We start from the raw sequence: 26533 nt of genomic DNA on the forward strand, positions 1-26533 counted from the left end.
TTTTGGGGATTGAAAGGACTTGGAAATAATATTGATTCAACCAGTTGTTGCCCAGTGGGTGTGCTGTGCTACTTTTGGATAGAGGTAGTGCACTATATGGAGAATAGGCCTTGGCCAAAAGTGAGATGGAGAATGAGATGTCAGAGGTCTCTAGCCACTATATGGAATAGGGTGTGATTTGAGACATGGCAGTCATGGCAGTCTGGGGTACCAAAACAGACCACAACCCTTTGGGCCAAAACACGGGTCTGTCCAGAAGACTAGATCTATCTTTATGAGCCTCAACACAGCGCTTCAATTACAAAGAACATGACAGCAGTATCCTTGAGATGTCCAAGGCTGCTTATAGCTTATGTATTCACAGTGTGACAGAAACTGTTCCAAACCTATTCAGAACACCAGGGCATCTTGAATTATTCAACTAGATATAATGTTGGGCTCTCTCTCTCTCTCTCTCTCTCTCTCTCTCTCTCTCTCTCTCTCTCTGCTATATTTCTCTCTATGTCTCTTTCCCTCAATATACCATTCGCAAGGTCAGTGAGTGTAGAAGGCAGGGCTACTGTTCTGTCGTCAGTTTGTCCTCAGAGCAGCCTGCTGCGATAGAGCGCTGGAGAAGTTGAGACGCCGCTGTGGCAGGGAGCTTCTTTGCTTGTGTGTGAGCGTTAAGTTGAATGCACTGGAAAGCAGAGATATGTGCGAGGCTGACTTGTGCGGGCGATAAAAACGCGCGGAGAGAGACACATTCACATTCTCTCGCCAATCACTCTGTGAGTTTGTGTGTGCGTGCGCTGAACAGTAGAAGCGACGTTGACGTCTGTACCGGGAAAGGAGAGAGGAGCGGCGATCTGGGAGCGCGCAATTATTTTTTAACTCATCTATTTTAGATTTTTTTAACGTGTCTTGTTTTTACTCATTCTCGGGAGAGCTCATGGGTTGGGCTCCGCGGCGGATACACACAGAGCAATGACTGGACTGGCATACGCTCTCAACAATCTACCGGCTTTCTGTAATATCTCCGGGTAGCGGATAATATCCTCACCATCTCCCGAGTGTACTGACAAACAAAGATCCAATTGTTGTCTGGTATTGACTTTAAAATGTCTTGAGACAAGAGATCTTACAGAGAAAATGACAGTAAGTATTGGTGCTGCGTTTGTTGTTATGACTATTCAACCCATAGGCTGGGCTATTTGCATTACCTTAATTTATGTCTTCTATAGGTCATCGGTCATACTAGATTTACTTAGAATAGGCTGTTTTCTGTCATTCAGACATTTTACTATAGGGCGTTTGCAGGTTAGTAGACTATCATTAGTACAGTCGCTGCCTGAGCTGGTTTATTATAGGGTATAGGCTGTCTTATTCAATAGCCTATATCAGCCTAACCATGGAGGGGTAAACATTGTTTATTGATATGTAGTGCAGTGTGGTCTATTGATAGGAACCCTGTCGTCAGTGTGGACTCGTTATTTTGGTTGTCATCTGCGTTGTGAAATTGGGTGGTACTGTCACGGCTGTTGCCGGGGGATGTGAGGTTTTCCCGTGACTTTTTTGGGAACATTACATCATTTGAGGATGAATGACTCTGCAGATGGTCTATCTGTTTATGAAGTTGATACAGTATTTTCCTGCATTAAAGGTTTTTATTAATTGGCATCGACTGAACACACTTTACCACAGCGGGTAGGCTAGAGCAGAGGTTTGTGTAGCCTAAATGACATGGGCGTTAAATGTAATGACCATTTAGCCGAATAAGCAAGTGCAAAACTAGTTTTGTAGCTTATTCAAAAGTACATTAAAATGACAGGGGTTTATGATTGTGGCCAGTGTCCCCTTCAAGACACGAATTAAACCCAAAACACCCGCCTTGCTGTCGGGGTGGGGTTCCGCGCAGCTGTCAATTTGCATGTATTGTACGGCCAAATCCACCCAGTGTAGGCTACGAGGTTAATCGGTGAGAGGATGAACCAACGCGGGTCCCACCGCTCCCCCGCCCGGCTGTCTTGACGGGATTTTTCTCTTTCTGAATCACTTTAAATAATAAGGCTACACATTTTACACGGACTCAAATGAACCGACGCCAAAAATGGTATTAATATGATAATACAGGAGCTGGAAGCGTCACTTTAATTCCGACGTATTTGATAGGCCTAGAGCTGTTATATTCTTTTTATGATTATACAGGCTACGCTACGCTCTTTCCCACCAGTGGAGCCGTTGCCCTTTTAACGACTCGCAGGTTGAGATTTAAAACGGATTCCCACGGCTTCCCCACTATAGGCTAAAGTGGTATCCTACTTTAATGGCTGGAGATAAAGGAAACACGCCATGATCCCTTATCTAGCTTTTTAGTTATAATGTACAGAGTAGGCTAATATAATCGTCTTTGAATAATCTTGGAATGGAAGGTAGACTTTCGAATAAAAGCGGCCGGATGGATCACTGAAAGAGCCGGTGTTTTGATGAGCATTTTGTTAAGGTTTGCTACATTGTAGCCACATTGTAACGAACTCGCACCACTCTTTGAACGGCAGCTCATGGATTCGTGACCTCGTGTAGGCGATATGTCACATGTAGCCAACACAACATTCTGATCTCGAATCTTAATCATAAACGTGACTGGACTCGGGGATATGGGGCGAGGTGCAGGATGCGCGCATATGTCCCCACGCCTAGATGTCAACTAGCCTACTACGACATTGACACTAGGTGCAGCTATGAATCGGTGAAACAACCCCCTTTTCAGATGTTGTCCTTATTAAAATAGTCCACATTCACAATATAAAATCAATGTAACGAAACATTGCCATTTTGCGAGAGTGTGAGTTAAAGTGAGCCACTATTGCCAACAGCTCGACTGTTGCCAGCCTGCCCCCCCTCCCCGGATTATACTGGTTTGTCTGGGTCTGGGAGAAGAAATGAAATAGCAGTCCCGGTGGATGTAGGGATGGGGTGTCAGAAAGGAATAGAATAATCTATCAAACAAGGATCTTTACTATAAAGAAATCGTAGGGTTATTGCCTAGAATGAGCAAAGAATTATAAAGATACTGAAATTGTCTTTAAATCCAAGTCTCTGGATGGAACGATGGTCCATGTTCCATAAAAAAAATGGTTCATTAGGTCTGAATGAAGTTGTGTTCTGTATAGTTACACTGCGTCAATAAATTGAACGTCTCTAAGGAGTTGAGTCACAGTTTTGAATCACTGGGTAGATTCATTCAGCTGGCGACTAACATCAGTGATGACAGACATAAAGTTAGGTGTGATGTGTATAGATTAGGTGCTGGTATCATTTAATCTGCAGGTCTGCATATAAACTGCATATTAACCGTTATTACATAGTTATAAGCAGACCTTAAATATTAACTCGTGGATACCATTTTTATGTCTCTGTGTCCAGTATGAAGGAAGTTAAGAGGTAGTTTCCCGAGCCAATGCTAACTAGCGTTAGCGCAATGACTGGAAGTCTATGGGTATCTACTAGCATGTTAGGTATCCCTTTAAGATAGCTCTTATCGAGTGTGGTTTGGGGGGAAAGGGTTACTGGTGAGGTGCTTGTCTATGTTGGTGGTTGTACTGATTATTTTTAATGTCAGGGTTTGCAATTTTTATATTCAAATGTATTGCATATCATTTAATCAACACTTTGTGAACTCCATTCTTTGGTGTATTTCGAAATTAACAGGCCACAAGAAAAATGAAGGACAATAAACATCATCAATCAATCAGTCTTAGTGTGTTGGATGCATAACAATTCGTTTTTCCAGTTGTAACTTTGAATAAATTGCTGCTGCTTGTTTTTCATGAACTTTTAAAAGTGAGGTGAAAATACTGAAAGAGGTTCAGGTCGTGCTGATATTTGTGGAGGCCCATAAACAAGGCCGGCATTTTCATTAAGTTGGTAATCAATCAGACAGTGATTGTTCTGGCACTGGACAACAACAGCAACACACACTGTGGCCTCACACTGTAGACAGTCAAGGTCAGACAGCCACCCTGGACTCATCTGTTTAAGTCACTCACAGCCACCGCAATGCATGTTATATATAGAGCCATGGCAGTGGCATTCACCTTGGGACGATTGGAGAAAGAGATTGGTATTCCTCACATGGACCATTATTGTTGGGAAGACTTTGCCAAAGACACAGATAAGGAAATACATTGTGACAGCATCTGCCTCTGATTAACAATCTGAAATGGGAAACTATGTGATATGTGTGATGATAGGAGAAATTACTTCTCTCTCTCTCTCTCTCTCTCTCTCTCTCGCTCTCTCGCTCTCTCTCTCTCTCTCTCTCTCTCTCTCTCTCTCTCTCTCTCTCTCTCTCTCTCTCTCTCTCTCTCTCTCTCTCTCTCTCTCTCTCTCTCTCTCTCTGGCTCAGCTGTTACAATGCAAACTTCAGATATAAACAAACAGGAGGAGAGAGTGTGTCTGGGAGGAGAGGAGAGGTTGTCTCAGGGAGGAGAGGAGAGAGTGTGTCTGGGAGGAGAGGAGAAGTTGTTTCAGGGAGGAGAGGAGAGAGTGTGTCTGGGAGGAGAGGAGAGGAGAGGTTGTCTCAGGGAGGAGAGGAGAGGAGAGGAGAGGAGAGGAGAGGAGAGGAGAGGAGAGGAGAGGAGAGGAGAGGAGAGGAGAGGAGAGGAGAGGAGAGGAGAGGAGAGGAGAGGAGAGGAGAGGAGAGGAGAGGAGAGGAGAGGAGAGGAGAGAGGTTGTCTCAGGGAGGAGAGGAGAGAGTGTGACTGGGAGGAGAGGAGAAAGTGCGTCAGAGAGGGACTGAAACGGTGCCAAGGAAATTAATTTAGAGGAAGGAAGTTCTACCGGGGCAGGAAGTGTTCTGTGGTTGTTGGTCTCAAACCACAACAGTAATCTCTGTGTGCACACTTCCCTAAATTCTCTGTTTGAGTCTCTCTCTTCCTCTCTCCCCTCCCTCTCTCTCTTTCAACCTCTATCTTTATCTCAATATCATCATTTCTCTTTCCAATCTCTCGTTCTTTCTTACCTCTATTTATATATGTTTTTCTCCATTTCTCCTCTCTCCCTCCTTTCTCTCCATCCCTCTTTCTCTCTCCACTGCAGGACTACCGGGAGGATGGCATGGACTTGGGGAGCGATGCCTCCAGTCGCTCCAGCTCCGAGTCCAACTCCAACAAGGTGACACCCTGTTCTCCCTCCTTAGACCTGGCATGCCTGGAGGACTACAAGTCATCCCCATCCCCGGAACTGGCAACCCTGGATGGCTACAAATCCTCCCCATCTTTGGAACTGGCAACCTTAGAAGAGGACTACAAATCCTCTCCCTCCCTGGATCTGGCAACCCTGGAGGATGAGGACTATGAGGAGGATGAGGACTACCAGGAGTACAAGAAGAAGGTGATTGAGGAGTGGAAGAGCGAGTACGGGGACGACTACAGCTCCCAGCAGTCCCCTGGCCAGGAGGTGGGTGGGGTTGTGGTAGGTGCGCCAGGCGGAGGCTTCAGGAAGCCAGTGAACAGCCGCAGCCTGGCCGAGGAATTCCAGGATGTGAAGCCTCCACCCCTTCCTACTCACAGTGGACACACAGCCACCTTCGCTGCTGCCGTGCCTGAGGAACTGAAACAGAATGGCAACCTGATCCTGCCCCACTCCCCTACCAGACCCCTACCCAGGGGCATGGGGGCCACCAAGCCCAGCCACAGGCGCTCCAGCCGGGTCAGAGGCAGCGTTGGAGGAGGGGGTGGTGGTGGAGGAGGGGGAATAGGAGGACGGATGGGGGGATACAGAGAGGAGGAGATTGTGGAGGAAGAGTCCCTGCCCACCATGGACTGGGCCGCTCTGGAGAGACACCTGGCGGGGCTGCAGAGCAGAGAGCAGGAGAACCGGAACCTCAATCACAACCACAGCCTGGGAAAGACCGCCTACACCTCAGTGAGTGGAGACTTTTGTCTGTGTGTATGTATGCAGGCATGTGTGTGTGTGTGTTTGCGATTTCTGTGACTTGGTGTTGGATGGTGTAGGATGAAGCATGGAAGCGTGTCAGTTGTGAGGATGTCAGTCATGGTGGGACAAATCCAGCCAGATATTGTATGAAGTGGTGCATGAGATCCCTCAGACATAGAAAGAGGTTGTGGGTCACTAGGCCTGTGCTATTGTTGTTTTCCCAGATAGTAGAAAGCTGGTATTTATACAGGCAATAACTGCAACAGCACAATATATCTCCAGACTCCAGGTTCTAAAGGATTCCCCCCCTGTTGTGTGTGTAGTGGGGGGGAATGTTTAACATGTACACTGTCTTGTTTTTCTGCTTTCTCTGTGATCCCTGAGGATTGCGTCATGTGGTAATCCGACAGTTATCTGTGTCAGGTGGATTTGAGGAATATTATATGTGTGCAGGAATGCTGGGATAAGGAGAGATTAGTGGGGTAATGTGGCACTAAGCTATGTGCTGCTGCTAGCTGTGTGCTGTCGCTAGCTGTGTGCTGCTGCTGCTAACTGTGTGCTGCTGCTGCTAGCTGTGTGCTGCTGCTAGCTGTGTGCTGCTGCTAGCTGTGTGCTGCTGCTGCCAGCTGTTTGCTGCTGCTGCCAGCTGTGTGCTGCTGCTAGCTATGTGCTGTTGCTAGCTGTGTGCTGCTGCCAGCTACAGTATGTGCTGCTGCTAGCTATGTGCTGCTGCCAGCTGTGTGCTGCTGCTGCTAGCTATGTGCTGCTGCTAGCTGTGTGCTGCTGCTGCTAACTGTGTGCTGCTGCTGCCAGCTGCGTGCTGCTGCTAGCTATGTGCTGCTGCTAGCTGTGTACTGCTGCCAGCTGGGTGCTGCTGCTTGGAGTCCTGACTCCTTCTCAGCTCCCAGTCAGTCTGCAGCTGGAGGAGCATGGAAAAACACTGCAGGGCTGGGAAACTCCAGTCTGGGAGGGACCAGCACTAACACAGCTAAATTGAAGATCCTGATTAGTTGATTACGTTTAATCAGGTGTGTTGGAGCACAATAAAACCCTGAAGCCCCTGTTGTCCTCCCCTGGTCTACGGCCTGTGAGTATGAGGATGTGGCAGGAAATAAGACATTTGTTTTGGTGATTCTGAGTTTCGCCCAGCAGAGGCTGCTGTTGCAGTGTCATATGACTCGCCGCTGCAGGATTTCAGATCCACAAGCTACATCCTGGTCTGGCACTGGCAGGTTGACAGGCTGCATATTGGAGTTGTTTTTTACTTGACATCAACCAGGCATAGAGAATGTTGCTTCTGATGAATGTTTTATAGTTGATTGTCAGCTTGTGGGTAGGTGTGAAGAGGGCTGGAGCGATGTGGTTATAGAGTATGCTGGAATCTTGTCAAATCTGACACACACACTGTTTGTTGCCTATTGAGGTCAGCACTTTTGAGTCACTCTTGTTTAAATTTGTGTGTGTGTGTGTGTGTGTGTGTGTGTGTGTGTGTGTGTGTGTGTGTGTGTGTGTGTGTGTGTGTGTGTGTGTGTGTGTGTGTGTGTGTGTGTGTGTGTGCCTGTGCGTGTTTGTTCGTGTTTGTTCGTGTGTGGTCTGAGAGAGACGAGGAGAGCAGTGGGGCTCCTTTGGCATGCTAACACCCAAGCCACTCCTCTCAGTCCTGACAGACAATAGCTGCTGCTGTCGTTGTGTGACTGTCCTGGAGGCCTCTATCTCCCTGAGGCATGTCTGGAATGTGGGGGGGTGGGAGGGAGAGGGGGATGACAGAGAGGGAGAAAGGGTGAGAGATGGTATCTCCAGTACCATGCTGTATCTACAGAATGGGTCAGTATTTATTACCTGTGTTCTCTGTGAAGCAGCAAGGTCAGCTCATGGTATTCAACAGGCCTTCTATGGGGGAAGTCTGCCTCCCCCCTACCACCTAACTCTCTCTCTCTCTCTGGGATACGGGGCCGAGCAGGAGTACGAATGTCAGAGTACTGAGAGAATAGTAGTGGTTGTAGTTATAGATGGCACACACACGCACACGCACACACACACTTACACACACACACACACACACACACACACACACACACACACGTACATAACACACACACACACACACACACACACACACACACACACGTACACACGCACATACATACACAAACTTACACACACACACTTACACACACACATACACACACATACACACTTACACACACATGCACACACTTGCACACACACACATACACACACATACACATACACATACACACACATACACACTTGGTTTGTATAAGGTTTAGTGACACAGGGCCTACTGATAACACATACAGTTTCCGGACCGTATACTAGGTCATGGAATTGTGATGTCCCTGCGTAGATAAGGAACTGAAAATAGCCTGTAATCCTGAATGAGCTTGGAGGAGAGATATCAGAGCAGAGACGAGGGTTGGACTGAAACAAGCTTATTTCCTGTATGAATTCCAACATCCGGAGCACTTCTGCTATTTCCCAGTATGGGAATGTCATTGGGATACACAGATTCAGGATACTGTGAAAGGATGAAGACATGTCTTCATTGAGGATGGGAGTGTCTGGTGGGAGAGGAGAGGAGGGGGCTTCTAACATGTTGTTACATTTTAAGACATCCACTCAGGCCACCCACAGCCCAGCCAGACAGAGGGGGAGAGGGGTGGGGGGAGGCTGGGATGGATGGGTTTGGGGTCCTCTGAGACAGCTTCAGAAGATCCTCCAAAACAGCTGGGCTTTTAAGAGGGCTGGAGGTAGTCTGTATACTTTATTAATGCAGACAGACAATATGCATTTGTATGTGTTATCTACAGTTTGCCACATCTACATATGCCAGCTACTTGTACTGAACCTCAGCTACCATAGTAAGACCAGACCCTGGGCGAGTCACACACACACACACATCGATCCCTTAGGTGTGTCCGCTTCCTGCTAGCCGGCCTTTCATTGCCATGGCAACCGTCTCCACAGTGTTTGCCGGCTGGGAAAGGAAGTGTTGATTAATGTGGCTGGCTGTGTGGAGCTGTGTGGAGCTACAGTATGGCCACCGTTCAGCCTGCCTGCTGCCTGCTGCCTGCTGCCCATACACCACAGAGCCAGTCAGTCTGTTTCTGCGTGACTCTGTGTATTGGAACCATGAACCACTGGGGTTAATGGCTGTGTTTAGTTAGGGGGGACCAGCGGTGTGGTTTCCACTCTCTAATATCTCCCTCCTCCCCCTGGATCTTGGTTAGGAAATAGAAAGGGGAAAGAATTTGGGGTGAGGAGGTCGAGGGGTAAGGTGTAATGGCACGTGGCGGTCCACTCCACCCAAACCAAAACAATAATGTTATCCTTCATAACCAGAGCCGAGGTTAAAGAGTGAAGACCTGTGTGCTTCAGAGGCTGTGAAATCATTTACCTCATAGGAAAGGTACTTTAATACACACGTCTGTATATTTAGTACTACATTTACATTTGTAAAGGCCTATAGGACACTCATGTCTGAGAAAATATCTACATTTATTCAGACACATGCACACACACACGTGCACAGATCCAGTCGTACCCTGTGGGTAGACGGTGTGCTCAGTAGTGAAGCTATGTTGTGACATGCAGCGCCCCTCCCATCACTCACATACCAGTGGAAGAGCAGGGAGACAAGGAGGGTGAAGCGCCGCCTGAAGATACATGTTTAGAAACACACACACCAGAGGAGGCTGCTGAGGGGAGGACGGCTCATAATAGTGGCTGGAACAGAGAATGTCTTTGATACCGTTCCACTGATTCCGCTCCAGCCGTTACCACGAGCCAGTCCTCCCCAATTAAGGTGCCACCAACCTCCTGTGGTACACACTCATACACCATATATGCAAGTCTGCACGCACACACACATAGTGTAATCAGTGCAACATGGCTTAGCATGTGTTCCAACGTCAGTTTTGTGTGACACACATACACACATACACACAATCATACTTGTACATATTTTCAAAACAATGTGCCTTTGAGCTAAATCACTCAGCATACATTGCAAGTATCAGCACAAGGCTAGCACATAGATAAAAACACACAGCGACTGTTCAACATGCGAACACACATTTCTGTCTGTTTGTATCTCTGCATGTGTAGCAACATGTCTCACAGGACTCACATCCGTAGCATATCACCACACAGCAAAGAAATGAATATGCACACTGACTAATGCTTCCTGATGAGTTAAAAAACCATGCACGTTGACTTGACAACACACCACCCACATCTACCCACATGCACTGATACACACGTTTCTGGCAGGGCAGGCAGCATCAGTGTGTTTCCCTGTCAGGTTTTATCACCGGATCAGAGGAGGGATAAAAATATCAGCATTTACCATTGACCCTGTTAGATCAGCTCTGTGGCTGACTAAAGTAATGGAATGACAACATTACAGGGACGTTTTCCTCAAGCTGTCGCTATCTACCAGCACGAAGGAGAGACAAAGCCTGAATCAACAGAGGAAGAGTGGAACAAGCTGTCCTAGATAAGCTCACATGGCTGAGGAAACAGAAGTATGTAACAGAGATAGTGTGTTGAAGCAAGGGAAGAGAGAGAGGTGGAAAATAGAGCCGTGGAAGTGAGTGAGACTTGAAGGGCTTGCCTTCTCTCAATCTCTCCTTCTCTTTTTTCTCTCTCGGCCTCTCCCTATGTCTCTCTCTCTGTGTTTGGACTCTGTGATTATGTGGTAGTTGTTCTGTGTCTGAACCCTGCCCTGAGAGCTCCAGTGCTAACCACTACCCTCAGACTGCAGTCAGCTCTGTGCCACGTTGAGAGAGAGAGAGGCGGGGGGAGAAGATTGTAGGATAAGAGAAGTTTCTAGTGAAGGCACTCATAGAGGATATATAGAACCACAAGCAAAACACTGGGGAATGATGATAGAGTAGAGGGAAAGATAGAGAGGGGGAACAAGAAAGAATGGAAGTTGGGGGAAGACAGAGAGCGAGAGAGAGAGAGAGAGAGAGAGAGAGAGAGAGAGAGAGAGAGATGAAGTGGTAGAGAGATAGGGCAGCAGAGAGTTGATGGGGGTTGGATAGAGGACAGCAGAGAGTGGATGGGGGTTGGGTAGAGGGCAGCAGAGAGTGATGGGGGTTGGGTAGAGGGCAGCAGAGAGTGATGAGGGTTGGGTAGAGGGCAGCAGAGAGTGCATGGGGGTTGGGTAGAGGGCAGCAGAGAGTGGATGGGGGTTGGGTAGAGGGCAGCAGAGCGTGATGGGGGTTGGGTACAGGGCAGCAGAGAGTGCATGGGGGTTGGGTAGAGGGCAGCAGAGAGTGGATGGGGGTTGGGTAGAGGGCAGCAGAGCGTGATGGGGGTTGGGTAGAGGGCAGCAGAGAGTGCCTGGGGGTTGGGTAGAGGGCAGCAGAGAGTGGATGGGGGTTGGGTAGAGGGCAGCAGAGAGTGATGGGGGTGGGTAGAGGGCAGCAGAGAGTGCATGGGGGTTGGGTAGAGGGCAGCAGAGCGTGATGGGGGTTGGGTAGAGGGCAGCAGAGAGTGCATGGGGGTTGGGTGGAGGGCAGCAGAGAGTGGATGGGGGTTGGGTAGAGAGCAGCAGAGAGTGGGTGGGGGTTGGGTAGAGGGCAGCAGAGAGTGCCTGGGGGTTGGGTAGAGGGCAGCAGAGAGTGGATGGGGGTTGGGTAGAGGGCAGCAGAGAGTGATGGGGGTGGGTAGAGGGCAGCAGAGAGTGCATGGGGGTTGGGTAGAGGGCAGCAGAGCGTGATGGGGGTTGGGTAGAGGGCAGCAGAGAGTGGATGGGGGTTGGGTAGAGGGCAGCAGAGAGTGGATGGGGGTTGGGTAGAGAGCAGCAGAGAGTGGATGGGGGTTGGGTAGAGGGCAGCAGAGAGTGGGTGGGGGTTGGGTAGAGGGCAGCAGAGAGTGGATGGGGATTGGATAGAGGGCAGTAGAGAGTAATGGGGGTTGGGTATAGGGCAGCAGAGAGTGTGAGGGGATTGGGTGGAGGGCAGCAGAGAGTGGATGGGGGTTGGGTAGAGGGCAGCAGAGAGTGATGGGGGTGGGTAGAGGGCAGCAGAGAGTGCATGGGGGTTGGGTAGAGGGCAGCAGAGCGTGATGGGGGTTGGGTAGAGGGCAGCAGAGAGTGCATGGGGGTTGGGTGGAGGGCAGCAGAGAGTGGATGGGGGTTGGGTAGAGAGCAGCAGAGAGTGGATGGGGGTTGGGTAGAGGGCAGCAGAGAGTGGGTGGGGGGTTGGGTAGAGGGCAGCAGAGAGTGGATGGGGATTGGATAGAGGGCAGTAGAGAGTGGGTGGGGGTTGGGTAGAGGGCAGCAGAGAGTGGATGGGGATTGGATAGAGGGCAGTAGAGAGTAATGGGGGTTGGGTATAGGGCAGCAGAGAGTGTGAGGGGATTGGGTGGAGGGCAGCAGAGAGTGGATGGGGGTTGGGTAGAGGGCAGCAGAGAGTTATGGGGTTGGGTAGAGGGCAGCAGAGAGTGTTGGGGTTGGGTAGAGGGCAGCAGAGAGTGCATGGGGGTTGGGTAGAGGGCAGCAGAGAGTGGATGGGGGTTGGGTAGAGGGCAGCAGAGCGTGATGGGGGTTGGGTAGAGGGCAGCAGAGAGTGCCTGGGGGTTGGGTGGAGGGCAGCAGAGAGTGGATGGGGGTTGGGTAGAGGGCAGCAGAGAGTGATGGGGGTGGGTAGAGGGCAGCAGAGAGTGCATGGGGGTTGGGTAGAGGGCAGCAGAGCGTGATGGGGGTTGGGTAGAGGGCAGCAGAGAGTGCATGGGGGTTGGGTGGAGGGCAGCAGAGAGTGGATGGGGGTTGGGTAGAGAGCAGCAGAGAGTGGATGGGGGTTGGGTAGAGGGCAGCAGAGAGTGGGTGGGGGTTGGGTAGAGGGCAGCAGAGAGTGGTTGGGGATTGGATAGAGGGCAGTAGAGAGTAATGGGGGTTGGGTATAGGGCAGCAGAGAGTGTGAGGGGATTGGGTGGAGGGCAGCAGAGAGTAGATGGGGGTTGGGTAGAGGGCAGCAGAGAGTTATGGGGTTGGGTAGAGGGCAGCAGAGAGTGATGGGGTTGGGTAGAGGGCAGCAGAGAGTGATGGGGTTGGGTAGAGGGCAGCAGAGAGTGGATGGGGGTTGGGTAGAGGGCAGGAGAGAGTGGATGGGGGTTGGATAGAGGGCAGCAGAGAGTAGATGGGGGTTAGGTAGAGGGCAGCAGAGAGTAGATGGAGGTTGGGTAGAGGGCAGCAGAGAGTGTTTGGGGGTTGGGTAGAGGGCAGCAGAGAGTGTATGGGGTTGGGTTGATGTCACGAGAATTTTCAATCCCAATGATGTTAACTAACAATTATTTTAAGCTTTGACCAATCCCCAAGGTTTGTAAGACCCTGGGTTTAATAATAATTAGGCAAAGACTCAGCTTATGCAAAAGGTCCGTACAGGTTATTCAGAGAACGTTCTGAAGTCCATAATACAAAGACATCCATTTTATAACTCACTCCCTATTTACGCACATACATTCACACGAACAGTAGATATCCTAGGCACATACACACACACGAACAGTAGATGAGTTGTATCTTTTCCCCATAGTTCTCACCACTGTTTATCACTTCCAAGCCAACAGTTTCATTCCCCCGAGATTAGAGGAACCTTGAAAGGACTCCCAGTCCTATTGTAAGTTTCTCAGAGTTCTAGCCAGGTCAGGTCATGCATAGTTCAATGGTTCTCGGTCTCTCCTTAGTCACACTAAAGTTTAGCATTCTAATTTATTATACATGTTCCATAAACTAATAATCACTAATAGTTACGTTTCAGGGTGGAATTCTTTAATCATTACCTTTAAGCATATAGATTCCCTTATCAGTAGAGGGCAGCAGAGAGTGCATGGGGGTTGGGTAGAGGGCAGCAGAGAGTGTATGGGGCTTGGGTAGAGGGCAGCAGAGAGTGCATGGGGGTTGGGTGGAGGGCAGCAGGCAGTGGATGGGGGTTGGGTAGAGGGCAGCAGAGAGTGGATGGGGGTTGGGTAGAGGGCAGCAGAGAGTAGATGGGGGTTGGGTAGAGGGCAGCAGAGAGTGGATGGGGGTTGGGTAGAGGGCAGCAGAGAGTAGATGGGGTTGGGTAGAGGGCAGCAGAGAGTAGATGGGGGTTGGGTAGAGGGAAGCAGAGAGTGGATGGGGTTGGGTAGAGGGCACCAGAGAGTGGTGGGGGTTGGGTAAAGGGCAGCAGAGAGTGGATGGGGGTTGGGTAGAGGGTAGCAGAGAGTGCCTGGGGGTTGGGTAGAGGGCAGCAGAGAGTGGATGGGGGTTGGGTAGAGGGCAGCAGAGAGTATATGGGGTTGGGTAGAGGGCAGCAGAGAGTGTCAGGGGGTTGGGTAGAGGGTAGCAGAGAATGCATGGGGGTTGGGTAGAGGGCAGCAGAGAGTGGATGGGGGTTGGGTAGAGGGCAGCAGAGAGTATATGGGGTTGTGTAGAGGGCAGCAGAGAGTGCCTGGGGGTTGGGTAGAGGGCAGCAGAGAGTGTATGGGGGTTTGGTGGAGGGCAGCAGAGAGTGTCTGGGGGTTGGGTAGAGGGCAGCAGAGAGTGTCTGGGGGTTGGGTAGAGGGCAGCAGAGAGTGCATGGGGGTTGGGCAGAGGGCAGCAGAGAGTGCATGGGGGTTTGGTGGAGGGCAGCAGAGAGTGTCTGGGGGTTGGGTAGAGGGCAGCAGAGAGTGTCTGGGGGTTGGGTAGAGGGCAGCAGAGAGTGCATGGGGGTTGGGCAGAGGGCAGCAGAGAGTGTCTGGGGGTTGGGCAGAGGGCAGCAGAGAGTGTCTGGGGGTTGGGTAGAGGGTAGCAGAGAGTGCCTGGGGGTTGGGTAGAGGGAAGCACAGAGTGTCTGGGGGTTGGGTAGAGGGCAGCAGAGAGTGGATGGGGGTTGGGCAGAGGGCAGGAGAGAGTGTCTGGGGGTTGGATTGAGGGCGGCAGAGAGTGCCTGGGGGTTGGGTAGAGGGCAGCAGAGAGTGTCTGGGGGTTGGATTGAGGGCAGCAGAGAGTAGATGGGGGTTGGGTGGAAGTGTTTGGTGACAGGGTTAAGAGGTGGGAGTGGATAGGCTAGGATCAGGTGGAGGGTGGGAGGGAGGGAAAGGTCCAGACCAGGGGAGGGATAGTGGGGTTAGAGGTGGGCAGGGCCATGGCCAGGTGCTGGGGCTCTGGTGTCTGGTTCAGCCCCCAAGCGTCTGGGACTCTCCCTAACCCGCCTGTGTGTGTCAGTACCCGCTCCAGCACGCCCGGCCTCCTACACAGCTCTCACACACACTCCTCACACACTCTCGCTGTGGGCAGACCGTGCTGTCCAGGCTTCAAAGTCGGACTGTTTTCTCTACTGCTGGTGCTCTACACACGTTTCTGTTACTGCTTCAAGGTTCTGGCTTTTTTCCAGTTTTCCTGTGAGGATCGCCAGCGGCTGGGAAGATAGTTTTGTTATAAGTGGAGGAGTTTGCAGCTGAACCTTGGATTCCACACAGCAAGTTGGGCAGTACACCCAGGTAAACACTGTACACTCCTCTCATATCAGGGGTGATCACCTTAGTATAAACGTTGTACTTTGGATTATAACTTGTTCTTTAGATCGTTTTGCACACTTTATTGTGCTTATCCTTTTTGACGAATGATATTGTCAGTTACTTCAATGTGTCATTGTACATAGAACCTGAGAACGACGAGCCTGTGTGTGTTTCACCATAGACCCAGCACAGAGAAAGACCACGTGTCTTTCAGTAGCCAGAGGGCTGTTTTATATTCTCCACCACTGTCTGCTATGTGGCGTCTAACAAAGAGCAGGTGTGTCTTGGAGGAGGAGAGAAGAGGGGGATGATCCCAGCCATGATGCCTTATTACTACCTGGGACTCGCTGGTCAGGCTGTTCTCTCTCTCTCTCTCTGTCTTACTCAGAAACCACCCCTGTCATCATACTTAGTTTCCTGTGCTATTGACTACATTACTACCATACCCTCTTTCATGCCATGTTTCCACCTGAGAGAGTTTTGACCTGACTAAGATCCAGTTTGAACCAACACATTGTGACAGTCTGGCAACGTTGTAACTCTGTGGTAATATAGTCAGTCGGGCGCTGTCCTCTCTGCTCTGTTGTCTCTGTCTGGCGGTCGTGACTTTGCAGTGGACACAATCAGAGATTTGTTCTGTTCCGCGAGGGGTCTGATTTAGCTGTTGGCCTGGAGCAGTGTTGTCTTGTGGTGGAGGAAATGTGCTTGAGGACTAAACCACCTGGCAGCTACAACAGGGAGTTAGACTGCGTCCCAGTGACTTGGTTTGTCTGGAGCTAATGCCGTTGGCTCTCTAAGCGTGTGTGGTCAGCCCTGTATAAGTCCAGCTCGTGTGGTTTGGTCAGGACCCTGTACGGTCATTGATGTTGTGTGGGCATGTTTTAGGCACCTTGAGAGTTTGTGGTCAAAGAGCGTCGGAGTCAGTGGGTGGGGAACTGTGCTGTGGTCCAGCTGTTCTGACATGGCCATGTGTCTGATCACAACCACCATCTCTGAGTCACACACACACCTGGCCCTGACATTTACAAACTTTCACTGATACGGTATACAGAGGGAGCAGAATACTGTTCACGCGCTCGTACTGGACAACACGTGGAAACAAGTACGTTGCAGAGTCATCAGGTTTGGCTCTGGTGTAAGCAGCTAGACAGGACTGGCACAGGAAACACAGTCACATTCGCTCTCAGTAAATGTCAACGTGCAGTTCTGTCAGTGACCCCGCCTAGTAATGACATACTAACAAACACACACACACACTCACAGCTTGACTGCTCTTCCCTCCCTTCTACATTCAATCTATCTCCCTGGGTATCAGTTCAGTGTACACCACATAGCCTAGATAGCCTGGGATAAGCAGTTAGGTGGGATGTCATCAAAGCGAGCCAGCTGCAGTGCGGAGTCCCGGTCGGTGTGGATGGAGACCAGAGCTACGCATTCCATCAGCGTCTCTCATATACACACACACACACACACACCCTTCCTCTGATTTAGTCACGGTGAGTCATTGAGCTCCTAGAGAGAGCAGAGAGGCGTGGAGTTGTTCACATAAAAAGTCTAAATGTAAATATACAGTACAAACTACCAGCATCGTCATCAGAGAAATGCCTACCTTTTTGCTAACCTCACACCTACCCTTGACCCAATGTATTGTAACTAGATCATCCACCCTACTGTATACTCACCCTCTGGCCAAACACCCTTTCACCCCGACTCCCACTTTTCCTCTAGTTCCATACTGTTTTCCCCCTGGTTCTCTCCCCCTCCCTGTCTCCCCCTTTCTCCCCCTTTCTCCCAGTCCTGTTCCTGGCTAATTGTCTTTTTCCTCAAGCTGTCAGAGTACATTATGGCCCCCTCTCAGAACAAGCAGAATACAGCAGGAGACCATTTTCTCTGCCTCCCCTGCCTTCCCCTCTCCCCCCTAAGAAAACGTGGGCTGGTGTGATGAAAGGGCGGAGGGGCTGAGAGTGGCAGAGCATGGTGCAGAGGAAATGGGGATTTATGTTGCCGTTAAGAGCTGGGTTATAGCTCTGTGTCTGTCACTCAACATTCTGCACAGTCACTGCAGACCAGAGAGAGGGAGAGAGAGAAACAGAGAGAGGGAGAGTACTGTTTTATAGCTTGAACGAGAGAGGAAACATCACAAAATATGAGAGGAAAAGTGCAAATACCTATAGCTTTATAGCATGGGAAGAGAGAGAGCAAAGACCTATAGTTTATAGCATGGAAAGAGAGAGAGCAAAGACCTATAGTTTATAGCATGGAAAGAGAGAGAGCAAAGCAGAGGGAGAGAATGGTAGCATGATTTCAGCTCCAAGACAGTTGAAACAGCCATCCATCACCTTGCTGTCAGTGGGTATACCGCTAGAACAAAGGGCAGAATCAGGCACAGTGGTTTGTGTGTTTGTTCTCTCTCTCTCCACTCTCACCCCCTTCTCTCTTTTTTCTCTCTCTCTTTCCATCTCTCCCTCCACCATGGGCGGGGCGCGGCAGCGCTGGTGAATTGGTGCGGTTGTGTATGTGTGTGTGTTTGAGCTGAGGTGGGCTGAGGACCGGGCACTAGACAGGGCCTCCCAACTGGGTCTGTTTATACCAGGCTAAAAATAAAAGTCCTGTTCAGAGCAGACACACACACGGACTCTATCCCTGCCAGAATGCATTACTAACGCAGGGCAACTCTTTAAATAGAGAGTGTCCTTTTCTTACGCATAAACTCATGAGATGTTTTCTATCTCTTTCTGTCTCTCTCTCAACAAGATCTCATAGTTTTCTCATAGTTTTTCTATTTTCGACACATTCATTCCGCGTGATTACAGGGTTAATGGTGGTGGGTAGTCTGGGGGACCATGAACCTTTAAGCTCCCACTTCCCTATTGTGGGATGGTTATTTGTAACGGCTTTCAATGGTATTACATGCCGAAGATTGAGCTCTCTCTCTCTCTCTCTCTCTCTCTCTCTCTCTCTCTCTCTCTCTCTCTCTCTCTCTCTCTCTCTCTCTCTCTCGCTCTGTCTGTGACTGTGTCTGTTCTTTCGTCCTCTCCCTCCCTGTGTGTGACAGCATGTGAATGAGGCTGGTAGCCAGGTCATGTGGAGAGCATCATCTGTCACTGCCACACTGAACACACAGAGCTGTAGCCCTGACACATCCTCAGCATGACTATACAGCCTGTTGACCGGAAAGAGACATTCTGACAGACTGGCACCAAGGAAATACAGACTGACTATACACCCAGGTTATACAGATTGACTATATACCCAGTCTATACAGACTGACTATACACCCAGGCTATACAGACTGACTATAAACCCAGGCTATACAGACTGACTATACACCCAGGCTCTACAGACTGACTATACACCCAGGCTATACAGACTGACTATACACCTAGGCTATACAGACTGACTATACACCCAGGCTATACAGACTGACTATACACCCAGGCTATACAGATTGACTATACGCCCAGGCTATACAGACTGACTATACACCTAGGCTATACAGACTGACTATACACCCAGGCTATACAGACTGACTATACACCCAGGCTATACTGACTGACTATACACCCAGGCTCTACAGACTGACTATACACCCAGGCTATACAGACTGACTATACACCTAGGCTATACAGACTGACTATACACCCAGGCTATACAGACTGACTATACACCCAGGCTATACAGATTGACTATACGCCCAGGCTATACAGACTGACTATACACCTAGGCTATACAGACTGACTATACACCCAGGCTATACAGACTGACTATATACCCAGGCTATATAGACTGACTATACACCTAGGCTATACAGACTGATTATATACCCAGGCTATACAGACTGACTATACACCCAGGCTATACAGACTGACTATACACCCAGGCTATACAGACTGACTATACACATAGGCTATACAGACTGACTATATACCCAGGCTATACAGACTGACTATACACCCAGGCTATACAGATTGACTATATACCCAGGCTATACAGACTGACTATACACCCAGGCTATACAGACTGACTATACACCTAGGCTATACAGACTGACTATATACCCAGGCTATACAGACTGACTATACACCCAGGCTATACAGATTGACTATACACCCAGGCTATACAGACTGACTATACACCCAGGCTATACAGACTGACTATACACCTAGGCTATACAGACTGACTATACACCCAGGCTATACAGACTGACTATACACCTAGGCTATACAGACTGACTATACACCTAGGTTATACAGACTGACTATACACCCAGGCTATACAGACTGACCCCTCTGACTCTTACTCTCCATTACATAACTTAACAGGGAGTTTACAGGGACACTGGGAGTTTCTCAATTGGTTTTGCCATCTCCTCCATCCTTTCCTCGCCTATTTTTGAAGGTCAAAGGTAGTCGAGTAGGGGAGGAGAGGAAACGTGGAAACAAATGCGCTTGTATGAAAAGAGACTCTCTCTCCATTCGTGTCATCAGACAAATTACATTTACAGGAGTGGAATCCCAAAATAAATGTGTAAAGGGATAAAACAAATGTGTAAAGGGTTAAAATAAATGTGTAAAGGGATAAAATAAATGTGTAAAGGGATAAAACAAATGTGTAAAGGGTTAAAATAAATGTGTAAAGGGATCAAATAAATGTGTAAAGGGATAAAACAAATGTGTAAAGGGATAAAACAAATGTGTAAAGGGATAAAACAAATGTGTAAAGGGATAAAACAAATGTGTAAAGGGTTAAAATAAATGTGTAAAGGGATCAAATAAATGTGTAAAGGGATAAAACAAATGTGTAAAGGGATAAAACAAATGTGTAAAGGGTTAAAATAAATGTGTAAAGGGATCAAATAAATGTGTAAAGGGATAAAATAAATGTGTAAAGGGATAAAATAAATGTGTAAAGGGATAAAATAAATGTGTAAAGGGATAAAACAAATGTTGCTAGTTGTGGCTGACATTTTACAGATAAAACACTAACTCATTTCTGGTTTTAAATGTGTGCATCCAGCTGATTCAAAGGGGGTGGCGGATTCTAAAACACTTCTGTGCTACCTGCTGAGAGAGGCATCCTCTGCCGATGTAAGTAATCAAGGAGGTGAGCAGCCTCCTTCATTCACCTACTAACGAATTGAAACTCTCCTCGACCACTCGACCACTTATCGGTTTTCAGGTCACGGAGGAGAAACAACAAAGGAGTTGAGGACGGTCTTTTGCCCAAATGAGAATCTCCCAAAGCAATCACTGTAGCCCACTTGCAACAACATAACGAACCCACAACTGCTAATGAGGGAAAGAAATCATCTTCTTTTGTCAGATGGAGAATCCTCTATTATATGTCCCATTGTGCCACCTTTATGTATAGAGTCTCTTCCAGAGACATACACATCGAGATCAATGATCTCTCCTCTGTAGTCCTAGCCAGGCTCTAACTGAAGCCACATGATCAGAGAGAGAGAGAGGGAGTGAGGGAGAGAGAGAGAGGGAGTGAGGGAGAGAGAGAGAGGGAGCGAGGGAGAGAGAGCGAGGGAGTGAGGGAGAGAGAGAGAGGGAGCGAGGGAGAGAGAGCGAGGGAGTGAGGGAGAGAGAGAGAGCTCATTACTGAGGGGTCTCAGTCAGGCTCCTCTCCTCCTGCTGAGACCCACTGGTTAAATATTCAGTGTTTTTACACTGACAGAAAATGTCAGCTCTAAAAGCATCTGTGCTCCTCTCATCCAGCTGTGAGGAAGGATGGAGGGAGGAAGGGTGGGTGGGAGGGAGGGAGGGAGAGACTGGGTGGGGTGTAGGGAGGGAGGGTGGGGAGATGGCGTGGAGGGAGGGAGGGAGGGAGGGAGGGAGGGAGGGAGGGAGGGAGGGAGGGAGGGAGGGTGGGGGGGTAGAGGGAGGGAGGGAGGGAGGGAGAGCAAGAAGATGCAGAAGGAGATAAACAGAGAGAGAGGAAACTTCGTTCAATAAATGAATTAGATATGCCCTCCATTATGTTATTACCCTACTAACTCCCAAACCTAACTGGAACCATCAGGTCAGATCTGACCTGGGATCAGCTAGAGCCAACTGTCTCTGTCTTCTCATCTGGTCTACAGTTTTATGTCATGGGGCCATCGATCAGATCAGATCTGACCTGGGATCAGCTAGAGCCAACTGTCTCTGTCTTCTCATCTGGTCTACAGTTTTATGTCATGGGGCCATCGATCAGGTCAGATCTGACCTGGGATCAGCTAGAGCCAACTGTCTCTGTCTTCTCATCTGGTCTACAGTTTTATGTCATGGGGCCATCGATCAGGTCAGATCTGACCTGGGATCAGCTAGAGCCAACTGTCTCTGTCTTCTCATCTGGTCTACAGTTTTATGTCATGGGGCCATCGATCAGGTCAGATCTGACCTGGGATCAGCTAGAGCCAACTGTCTCTGTCCTCTCATCTGGTCTACAGTTTTATGTCTTGGGGCCATCGATCAGATCAGATCAGATTGTATGTATTTCTTATTTCCCGCTTGAGTGTGTGTATCTGTGACACACCCTCGGAAACAGGGACAGCAAACACACACACACACAGACACACACACACACACACACACACACACACACACACACACACACACACACACACACACACACACACACACACACACACACACACACACACACACACACACACACACACACACACACACACACACACACACACACACACACAGAGTGAGTTCTCCGAGGTTCATACACCTCTATATATAGCTGTCTGTTTTGATTCTGTATGGTTCTGTGTTGGAGGAGGACGAGGAGGAGGAGGAGCAGGAGAGAAGAGAGAGGAAGAGGGCTGGGCCTGCTCCCTGGTACAACTCTAAACACTCTCCACTGCATTATTCACACACACACACACACACACACACACACACACACACACACACACACACACACACACACACACACACACACACACACACACACACACACACACACACACACACACATATATGTACACACACTCTCAAAGAGATTAATAGTCACTCTAACACACATACCTTACAGTGCACAGTATGATGATATTCACATATTCTACATGACTTCTCTTGTGGCCAGGTCTGAAAAGCCACATGGAAATTCTGTAGCAGTTTGAGTCAGAATCTACAGATTATAATCTCTAGATTATAACCTCCATCTAGGCTACTCCCTGTTGGTTTAGGATGGGTTGGGCCGTAATCTGCTTTCAATAGCTATAGTAGACAATCAAATCTTTGGATGTTTGTCCTGTGTGTGTGTGTGTGTGTGTGTGTGTGTGTGTGTGTGTGTGTGTGTGTGTGTGTGTGTGTGTGTGTGTGTGTGTGTGTGTGTGTGTGTGTGTGTGTGTGTGTGTGTGTGTGTGTGTGTGTGTGCATGTGTGTGTTAACAGTCTCATATGCGTGTGGATGTGCTTTGTGTGTCCACCTTGCCCTTGATTCAGATTCACAAAACCTTGACAACCAACAGAAGGTCAGCAGGAAGTGTCTGCTACCATGGTGATGGAGGGGAGAGAGGTGGGGGCTGGATCCTCTCATGTCAAAACATAGCTCAGGGAGCGTGTGTCTGTCCATGTGTGTGTGTGTTTATGATTTATATTCCTACTGTGTTTTATTAGTGTGGTATTGGTATTCCAGAGAGGGAGCAGTGAGCCTTTTGATGAAGTACAAGACAGTGTGATGGTTAATACTACTGAAACAATGGATCTGTTCTAATACACCTGTAGTGTGTAGGGTTCCTCTCTACTCTGTCTTATTGGACTTTCTACCATAAGCCCAGAGGGCCACTGTTAACCCTGTTGACCCTTCCAGGCCAGAGTCAACGATCCAGAGCCTGGCCACTCGGATCAGACCAGGAGCAACATCGATCTACTTCCAGGTCATTAAACCCTGGACTGGGCTTATCGATAAACGCCACCGTTGCACAACAGAGATCAATAACAGACAGAGAGAGCGATCTCTCAATCACATACACTGTTCCAGTGAGGGCATACAGTGTGAGAGACATCTGTCTATCTCTGACCGGAGAGAGGAGGGAGGGAGGGAGAGAGAGAGAGAGAGAGAGATCAGTGGGAGAGAGATATTGATGGATGGAGAGAGCGTTCTGTCCTTCTACACAGTAGCCAAGCTATTGTTCCATCATGGACAACCAATACAAAACAATATACTTTGATCTAGAATATTTGTGGAATACACTGAAATCCCTGCTGCATAGCAGGCCTGCTTATTCAGTGAGAGTGTTGTCACATGCATGCCATTGACTTGTCAGGGACAGAGAGACGGAGAAACACAAAGAGATGGAGGGATAGAGGGAAAGGTAGAGCGAGAAGAGTTCATCCAGGGCAGGGTGGCCTTCCCTGCTGGTGGATTATAGAGAGGCCATCTGTTCCAGACAGATTATAATCCTGTACCACAGGGGGACAGAGAAGAGGGAGGAGGACGGACAGAGACAGACGGACAGAGAGGAAAGGAACTACGCATTCTGTCATACTCATACACACCAACGCTGAGAAAACAGTCAACAAGTAGTGAAAACCTATGAATATGAATATGTGCTACTTGGCATTAGTCATACATTCAAACAGTTTTTAGTTTTTAAAGACGCCCTGCAGACTTTTTATACTCCCCAAATACTGTAATTAGGTCATAGATAAAAGTATAGCGAGTGGATTACTCAGCAGAGAATGGAAAATACCCCTGTAACTCACCAAGAGGACTGCTTATAGTTAAGATAGTTCTCTTCAAATTGCAACCATTAAGATAGTGTCTCAGCACTTAGAGAAGATTTAGGGATTGAGATGAAAGAGTGTTTGGTGTGGGAGTTACTTCTCTTCCTCCCCTCTCTCATCCTTCCTCTTCCCCCTTTCTTTTTCTCTGTCCCCCTCCTCCCCCTTTCTCTCTCTCTCGCTCTCTCTCTCTGTGGGGCGTTTCCACCTCTGTGCTCTAGCTCTGTAGACCAGTGGAAGGTCACCTCCCCCTCTGATCCCTCACCCCGCCCCCTGTCTCCCCCCACCCTGTTCTATCACCCCATTGGCTGACTGTGTCTGTGATGAGTCAGTCTGCCCCTTCCCCGTTCCTGCAGGGAGAGAGACGGCCACGGAATTCACTCTCCCTTTCTGTTTCTCCTCCTCTTTCTCACTCCCCTCCCTTTTTGAGTTCTCTCCCCCTCCCTCTCTTTTGGAAAACAAGTGATCAGACCCTACCCTTCTCAGACAGACAGAGCAACAGAGGGAAAAAGAAAGAGAGGACACTACAGAGGAGAGGAGCAGCCATATCAGTAGCAGCAGGATCAGTGGAGAGTGACACCAGAACGCAGACATACAGTCAGTCTCTCTCTCTCTCTGGTCTCTCTTTCCGGATTGGGGCTGGATCTCTTCCCCCTCTCCTCCCCCTGTGTCTCAGCCGGAAAACCGCAGCAGCTTTGGGAACCCACTCCCACTCCCACTCCCGTTGTCATTCCCGAGGCGCAGCAAGCCTGCGCCTGTCTAGAATGCTGTGAAGGATGGTTCACCAGGAAAACTGTTCTCACCAGGTAAGACAGGACACTGACTGAGACTAGCTGGGACTAGTGCTGAGACTAGCTAGGACTAGTGCTGAGGCTAGCTGGGACTAGTGCTGAGACTAGCTAGGACTAGTGCTGAGGCTAGCTGGGGCTAGTAATGAGGCTAGCTGGGGCTAGTGCTGAGGCTAGCTGGGACTAGTAATGAGGCTAGCTGGGGCTAGTGCTGAGGCTAGCTGGGACTAGTGCTGAGACTAGCTGGGGCTAGTGCTGAGACTAGCTGGGACTAGTGCTGAGGCTAGCTGGGACTAGTGCTGAGACTAGCTGGGACTAGTGCTGAGACTAGCTGGGACTAGTGCTGAGACTAGCTGGGACTAGTGCTGAGGCTAGCTGGGACTAGTGCTGAGACTAGCTGGGACTAGTGCTGAGGCTAGCTGGGTCTAGTGCTGAGACTAGCTGGGACTAGTGCTGAGACTAGCTGGGACTAGTAATGAGACTAGCTGGGACTAGTGCTGAGGCTAGCTGGGACTAGTGCTGAGACTAGCTGGGACTAGTGCTGAGACTAGCTGGGACTAGTGCTGAGACTAGCTGGGACTAGTGCTGAGGCTAGCTGGGACTAGTGCTGAGACTAGCTGGGACTAGTGCTGAGACTAGCTGGGACTAGTGCTGAGACTAGCTGGGACTAGTGCTGAGACTAGCTGGGACTAGTGCTGAGGCTAGCTGGGACTAGTGCTGAGACTAGCTGGGACTAGTGCTGAGGCTAGCTGGGACTAGTGCTGAGGCTAGCTGGGACTAGTGCTGAGGCTAGCTGGGACTAGTGCTGAGACTAGCTGGGACTAGTGCTGAGACTAGCTGGGACTAGTGCTGAGGCTAGCTGGGACTAGTGCTGAGGCTAGCTGGGACTAGTGCTGAGACTAGCTGGGACTAGTGCTGTGACTAGCTGGGACTAGTGCTGAGGCTAGCTGGGACTAGTGCTGAGGCTAGCTGGGACTAGTGCTGAGACTAGCTGGGGCTAGTGCTGAGGCTAGCTGGGACTAGTGCTGAGGCTAGCTGGGACTAGTGCTGAGACTAGCTGGGACTGGTGCTGAGGATAGCTGGGACTGGTGCTGAGGCTAGCTGGGACTAGTGCTGAGACTAGCTGGGACTAGTGCTGAGGCTAGCTGGGGCTAGTGCTGAGGCTAGCTGGGACTAGTGCTGAGACTAGCTGGGACTAGTGCTGAGACTAGCTGGGGCTAGTGCTGAGGCTAGCTGGGACTAGTGCTGAGGCTAGCTGGGACTAGTGCTGAGACTAGCTGGGACTAGTGCTGAGGCTAGCTGGGACTAGTGCTGAGACTACCTGGGGCTAGCGCTCTCATCTAGGGCTCCTAAGGCACTGCATCTCAGTGCTAGAGGCATCATTACAGACCCTGGTTCGATTCCAGGCTGTATCACAACAAGCCGCGCTCAGGAGTCCCAAAGGGGGGCGCACAACTGGCCCAGCGTTGTCCGGGTTTGGCCGGGGCAGGCTGTCATTGTAAATAAGAATTTGTTCTTAACTGACTTGCCTAGTTAAATAAAGGTTAAATAAATAAATAGTGCTGAGACTAGACAGAGCTGTTAGTCGAGT

At 49.4% G+C, this 26533-nt stretch overlaps 1 protein-coding gene across 4 annotated transcripts in view; it reads left to right on the forward strand.

Annotated features, from left to right (window-relative positions):
• The window catches only part of LOC106612913 (schwannomin-interacting protein 1), a 302373-nt gene that overhangs the window by 239533 nt on the left and 36307 nt on the right, over positions 1–26533 (forward strand). The window contains exons 9-10 of one of the 4 annotated variants that reach the window (XM_045724508.1): positions 5077–5904; positions 17813–17817. In XM_045724508.1, the coding sequence (XP_045580464.1) occupies positions 5077–5904; positions 17813–17817 (833 nt within the window). Of the gene's footprint in view, positions 1–576; positions 1135–5076; positions 5905–17812; positions 17818–24580; positions 24961–26533 lie in introns of those variants that run through there. The other 3 variants (XM_014214572.2, XM_014214571.2, XM_014214575.2) reach the window with 3 other exon arrangements.

This window comes from Salmo salar, chromosome ssa09 (genome assembly GCF_905237065.1).
Source record: "Salmo salar chromosome ssa09, Ssal_v3.1, whole genome shotgun sequence".
Lineage (NCBI taxonomy): Eukaryota > Metazoa > Chordata > Actinopteri > Salmoniformes > Salmonidae > Salmo > Salmo salar.